The 6,790-nt window shown below is 37.4% G+C and overlaps 1 protein-coding gene across 1 annotated transcript in view; it reads left to right on the top strand.

Moving 5' to 3' along the window:
• Positions 1-5,463, top strand: part of DEPDC7 (DEP domain containing 7) — a gene marked incomplete at its 5' end in the record, with an annotated part of 6,829 nt that extends 1,366 nt beyond the window's left edge. Inside the window, 7 exons of the mRNA XM_010293385.1 lie at positions 1,052-1,182; positions 2,080-2,269; positions 3,074-3,288; positions 4,319-4,461; positions 4,657-4,782; positions 4,871-4,949; positions 5,135-5,463. Coding sequence (XP_010291687.1) covers positions 1,052-1,182; positions 2,080-2,269; positions 3,074-3,288; positions 4,319-4,461; positions 4,657-4,782; positions 4,871-4,949; positions 5,135-5,349 — 1,099 coding nt within the window. The remainder of the gene's footprint in view (positions 1-1,051; positions 1,183-2,079; positions 2,270-3,073; positions 3,289-4,318; positions 4,462-4,656; positions 4,783-4,870; positions 4,950-5,134) is intronic.
• Between the last annotated feature and the right edge of the window lie 1,327 nt (positions 5,464-6,790).

The raw sequence follows: 6,790 nt of genomic DNA, 5'->3' as shown, positions 1-6,790 counted from the left end.
GCCCCGCCCCGAGCCCCAGCTACCTCTGTTCTGTGCTAAAGCAAACTGCCCCAAGTCTTTATTTGGAAAGGGGAGGATTTGTGAGAAATAAACCCCACTTTAATCAAGTGTGATATTTAAAAATACATTAATCGCAAGGGCTGTGAAAGCAAGACTTAAAATATATTGGACAAACAGTCATGAAACAAGGTTAAAGGTTACTCATGTTCTATCAGTGTAGAATGAAGGTGTTTTTCTTCTGGGTGGGGCATAGATCCATTGGATTACATTTCTTCATTTAGTGAAAGGGACAGATCTGTTTATACATACAGCTTGTCACATACATAGCAAAGATAGTGGACATAAAAATATTTTGCAGTGCCCTAAAACAGAGAAGGTATTGAAATTAAACAAATATGCTTGGAGAAATACTAATTTTGTGGCTGGAGTTGTTATGCCATCTACTCAACAGCATATGAAAGCAGTTATGAGAAGAACCAGCTAATACAGAAATGGGTGACAGCTTTCTGAAGTCTTCCATTAGCTGATGGCATGAACAAGGCACATAACTTTAGGAATGGTGTTGCTATGGAGCAACAACCTTCTAGGTTTTTCAAGAACAGCTATTAATTTTTGTCCTCACTTCACCATGAGGAATAATGTCATAAAACTCTGGAAGTTTTATGGGGGGAATTTTGTTTGTGGTTTGTTGTCTTTTGTTTTTTTAAATAATTTCCCTTACTTAATCATTTCCTTTTCTTAGAATTTTTTTCTGTGGTAATTGAGGTAGTTTGCTGAGGCCAGCTGTGACGAGTTCCAAGAGAGGAACGATGCACTATGTGTGCAACGGTTGCACGCAAATAATTCTCCAAGGTATCATACGTTCTCCTGTGCAACTTGGACAGAGAACATCTCAGGTGGGGGAGAGAGGGTGAGAAGATTATGTAAATATTTATATAAAGAAAACATTTTTTAATCTCAGACAGTTATCCATATCTATATGTTACATGATATGTTTGGTTATCCATATACATGGATATAAATACATATTTAAACTGTTTCTTAATCTCAGACATGAGAAGAGCATGTTGTTTCACTCCACTCCTGTCAAACCAGAAAGCTTGGAAGATCTCTGGGAAAACCTTAGTTTGAAGCCTGCAAATACCCCTCAAGTAAACATCTCAGATAGTTTGTCCCGTCGAGGTAAGACAAATAATGTCTCAGTCATTTGTTGGTGGGAGAAAGAAGACAGTAAGTGTAGGACTGGAAAGGCTTATGCCTGTCAGATTGGAAAGGGAGTCAAACTGACTCTCAGTATTCTGTTTTGAACACCATGTCATAACAAAGGCAAATTATATTTGTAGCAGGCTTGCTTTTTACCTTTTTATTTCATCAGACAGGCCCATTATCTCTAGTCGAAATAAATTGGTATTGTATTTTGTGGAAAAGAATACACAATTGTGTAGAGCTTGACTTGAGTCAGGAATGTTCTTCATATTATTGAATTACTTGCACTACTTCCATGCTTCACTTAATCATGGCCAATAGTCTACTGTTAGCTAAAACTCTTCCCTAGCTTTTTTGCTGTGTATCTGCACTGTCCGGTGCTCCTTCAGTATTGTGTGAAACTGTTCCTGACAATTCATGTCTTCTCTCTCAGACTAAACTATGACCTAATGTGCTTTTTCCTTTGGTTGAACATGCTCACGCATCCTAGAAACTCTCAAAACTTGAGCCAGATCATAATTGTGGAAGCTGTGATAGGGATAGTGTCACTGTTACGCTTTTTTTAAAATCCCTTATCTAGAACAAAGATTGCTTGCAAATTAGAGCACAAAGAATGTAAGGCACTTCAGGCTTATCCAAAAGCAGTTCTCCCACACTTCTAGTTAACTAAATAAATGGCTAATTCTTTACTTTTGCAGTGATAAAATGCACTTAAAGCTGATAAGGGCCACGCTGTCTGCTACTGTAAATCTTTATTTTGGTAAAATTAATCTGTTGGGTTAGGACTGATGGGACAAAGAGTTGTCTTTTTTATAATCTCCCTTTTGGCACATGCTGAACCTCCCTGTGCTTTGTGTATTGCACCCTTCCCAGTTATTAATGAAGTATGGCAAGAACAAACAATTGCTCGTCTGCTGCAGCTTGTAGACCTTCCGCTCCTTGAGTCTTTACTTGAGCACCAAGACATCAGACCTCAGCTTCCACAACCAAGGAAGGGAACTGGATATGTTATCACAAGTAACTACCTAGACAGAGAGATTCTCAAGGCTTTCAGTGACTCACAGTAAGTATTCATTGCTCATCTCTGCAACTTTGAAAAACTTTCTGCATTCATAGGAATGTAAAGGACAGTTGATCTTTGGGTAGGAATGCAGTAGTCTCCAGTACTGCAGAAAGGATGTGAGTAGGCACTTTTCTCCCTGCTAGACTTGACCAATTGCTAATCTCTAAATCAGAAGTAGCGGAAACCATTTCTGCTGAACACTGGAAGAGTTTTTGAATACAATGATAGTATTTGATAGTATTCCGAAAGGAAATGGTTTGCTGTATTGAGGTAAGAATAGAGCATTTTGCTATCTTTATGGAAACTTTTTCCATAAAAAATTGCCTGTGAGGGAACAGTTTAGTTTCTCCCACTATATTAAAAAAGCTAAGAACACTGAGCCTGAAACTGTATATAAATGTAGTTAAAAAGCATAGTCTAAAAAACTTTCACCAATCTGAATCGGATCAAGGTTCAGGTTTCTGTTTATCTAGCAGTAACTATGTCCTTGTCTAACAGTAGAGGACATTGCTAACTTCAGGCTTAACTGCTTGTGAGTGTTCACCTGTGTTGGTTACTAATTCTTTGTCTTGATTAAATACATAACAAAGATGTAGGTGGCTATGATCTACCTGAGTGAGTCAGGAAAAATGTCTCTCGTGTGTGTGTGTGTATGTCAATTTCTAATATATTTAAGTACCTACACATGCAGTTTTCACTGTGATTGAGAAACCAGTCTACTTACTTTCTCTGGAAAAACAATGCAACCAGCTCTGAAAAGCATCAGTAAGTAGTGCTACAAAGTTAAACCACTCTGTCTTTTAGGACAGACGAATGGCTCTCAGCAGCAATAGATTGCTTGGAATATCTTCCGGATCATATGGTGGTAGATATTAGCAGAAACTTGCCTGATCAGCCAGATAAAGCTGATGCATGGAAACTACTGCTCTTTGAAAGTATTGGTAGATACTACGGCCAAAAAAAGGAGCCACTGTTAAGCCATGCATCTGAAATTCATTCAGGAATTGCAGAACTATTAGGTAAGTAAAATAAAGTTGTGTTCCTAAGCTTAGAGAGATATGTACTGACAAACTGAGTATTTACTACAGCATCCAAGCTTAAAGGTTGTCTTCAAGGTTTTTTTTAATTTCTAGTCATGAATACTGTGCTTTAAAATTTTGGTCCTGACTACATGTCATTCTGTAGTGTTTGTGTTCATGGCTGTGAAACTGGAGTGCTATAATTTGGTAGCAGTAGGTATCCCTGAAAATTAAATATCTATGTGAAATTAAGTATAAATATGGCCTAATATTAAGTATTTGGGCTATAAGATCTAAAGTTAAAGCTATGTGGATGCTTTGCATCCCATTCATAACGCTCCTCTTTTCCACAGAAATGTGCATTTCTTAAATTTTATGTTTAGACAGCATTTTAGAAAGCTTTTGATATTTTAGTCATTGATTAACATCTCATTCCTGTTCTCCTTATTTTTCATCCTTTTCTGCCTTAATCATTCTTCTTGTTCCATATTGGTAGGAATATTTTGCGTTTATGTCCCATTCCTCCTCCCTACATGATAAAGGGGGGACTACTAGTACAACTGACTTCATGTAAATAATTCACACATCTAAAATGGGTATTCTGCATAGTAAAGCAAATTAAATTAATATTTGGCAAAGATCTACAAGATTTGCAATCAATTCATCTAGCTAGCCCAACTATCTAGGACATTTCTTGATAGATCTTTCTTTCCGTAACAAGATGTCACCAGTTTTTTAAACAGAACCATTTTGCTTTTTCAGTATGTCACATTCCACTCAATATGGCTGAACTGTAATTCAACTTAATTGAAAGTGCACTTTCTTAAATATCAGGCTAAAAGCCTGTATGTGGGCTGTTCTCAGATTGTATGCAAACAGCTCTCATCAGCCTGTGAGAAATTTTAGTGAGAATGAATTTCTTTGACTAGTCCTATTTTGAGATTAACTTCTGTTCAGTGGCTAATTTAGGTGTTTTACTGTAACAGTTATTTAAATAAACATGGCAAGAGATACCTTTATCTGTCCCCAGTGAATGGGAAGATGGAGCAATCTTTAGAAGCTGTTCAACTCTACTTGAAACTTCTAGACAGCCAAGTCAGGGAGGAGTTCAGAAGACTACTGTACTTCATGGCTGTTGCAGCACATAATTCGGAGCTCAAACTGCAGGAGGAGGTAAATGTGCATAGTTAACTGTTACATGTTGCTTTACACTTACTGAAACCTAGAGGTCCCAGATACTGGCCAGAAACATATTTGTAGCTTAAATATGTGACTACAGGAGAAGCAAGGACTCTAGAAGGGCAGTGCCCTTCCTGAAAGGAGAGACTAATTATCCTCTTCTGGTCATTATTTCACATTATCCTTTAGAGTGACAACAGGATGGTTGTGAAAAGAACATTCTCTAAAGCTATTATCAACAATAAAACTTTATCCAGAGGGAAAACTGACCTCCTGATTTTGTTCCTTGTGGATCACCAGAAAGATGTGTTAAAGGTAAGTGCTAGAAAATGTTTTTTATCTTGTATGCTTATGTGGAATTACCTTTTTTAAGCCACTGTTTGACTGTCTTTTTCTATTCAAGATCCCAGGGACACTGCATAAAATGGTCAGCAATAAACTGGTGGCTTTGCAGAAAGGTCAAGATCCTAGTAAGATAACAGGTAACAGTTTTTAAGCTGAACTTCTTATTCTTGCCATGCACCCAGATAAGAAATCAAAGGGACTGAGTGCAAAAAGACTTGCTGTAACAATGACTAATTTGACTTTAAAGAAGGATGGGTCTGTAGAATCTTGAGGGTGGTTGACTATGGTGTTAACTAGCTGAACGTCTCATGCTTCCTTTTAGGCTATACCTTTTGCCAAAAACTTGATGAAAGAGAGTATCGCTCCAATACAGAGAAGACCACAAAAGATGAGCTGTTATCTCTACTGAAAGCTATTGATGAAGATTCAAAGCTCTCTGACAAGGAGAGAAAGAGACTGCTAGGTCAGTTTCACAGTAGTAATCCAAGTATTTTTATGCAGTATTTTGGAGACAGAGTTACTAATATGTGTGTGTGACTTATTAAATATAGATTACTTCTACACTCCAGCATTGAAAACACTAATATATTTGTAAATCTTTTGTATTCATGTATCTAATAAAATTATTTTGTGGAAATGGATGGAGTTTATGTAATTATTACCAAAGCAAATGATAACCCAAGTTTAGCCTGTACTTGTAGTTTAGCTTTGCTCATTCTTAATTGCTGTAGGGCCAAAATAAGCCTTCCTTTTCCTTACCTAAAACCAAGTCTATTGACTCCCTCTGTTCAAGTATCAAAATTACTGAGATGGGAAATGCCTCTCCATGAATGAGAGCCCTCTGCCGCCTTTTGCCCCAGCACTGAATTTTATGCTGAACAGTTTTTTTCTAATTGGCCTTGCATTATGTGACTCCATCATGTAGCAGTGATCTTTGACTTGGTCTGTAATGAAGAGAGCTGAATAATGTCTTCTGCTCGATACTCCACAGGTTTTCTTCAAGCTTGCCAGCTAACTAGACTGTATATGTGTATGACAAATTACTATGTTTTAAGCTAAAATGACACCATATTGAGAAAATGGCAGGGAAAATGACTGACTTGTACGCAGCTGAATCCTACTTTGTACCCTGAACTCCCATTGACTCTTCTGGAATGGTAAAGATAGTCTGGATTTTTAAGTCAGTCTGGCTTTGGTTGCCACAGAACAGTGGCAACCAAAGTTTATGGCTAGTTATCTTCATCCCTGCAGTGTTTGGCTCTGTCTGTAAGTCTTATTGACGTCACCAGCTGTAATTAGAAAAGAGCTGGAACAAATGAAAGGCCTTTGGGTTTTCTTATGGCTGTGTATTTTATCTATGTCTAGTCTACAGTGGAAATGGCAAGCTGTGCAGCGGAGGCAATTGCAAGCAGGAAAATATATGGCATCATCAGAGATCTAATTTTGACTCTTGTGGAGTTATCTTCGGGGTGATGCCCGCAAAAGAGTTACTGTTGCAAAAAATCTGAACAAAATTTCTATCTGCAGCATCAATAGAGTTCTGTTCTCTCTTACTTGAGGGGAAAAAGGCAAGTTTAACTGGGATCAAAGGTAATTTAATAATGAAAGTAGTAAAACTGTTACAAACCCATGTGGTGAGCTGTTTTTAAAAACACAATCCTATTTGAGATACTTAGTGATATATTACAGAGCAGTAGCTCTTCAGTCATTAATGGTGTCTGTTGCCACTGGTTATTGCTTCTGGAGTACTTTATCTGAAAGTGAGATGCTGGCTTGATGTGCAATAGGACAATGTATTACTGCATTCTGATGGGGGGTGGAAGACAAATGTGTAAGAGGCTTACTCTAATCTAAAGTCCTAAAAAGGGCTTCAAGAAGATAATCTGTTCTTGAAAACCAATAGTATGAGGGGAAGTGTAACTGTTTTTAGTAGTTATTTTTTTTTGTAGTTCTTAGTTTTAATGGAAAGATTTTGATT

The sequence above is a fragment of the Phaethon lepturus genome, unplaced genomic scaffold (genome assembly GCF_000687285.1).
Source record: "Phaethon lepturus isolate BGI_N335 unplaced genomic scaffold, ASM68728v1 scaffold4718, whole genome shotgun sequence".
Taxonomy (NCBI): domain Eukaryota; kingdom Metazoa; phylum Chordata; class Aves; order Phaethontiformes; family Phaethontidae; genus Phaethon; species Phaethon lepturus.
The sequence above is the reverse complement of the archived record's forward strand: the minus strand, read 5'-3'. Positions and strand labels throughout refer to the sequence as shown.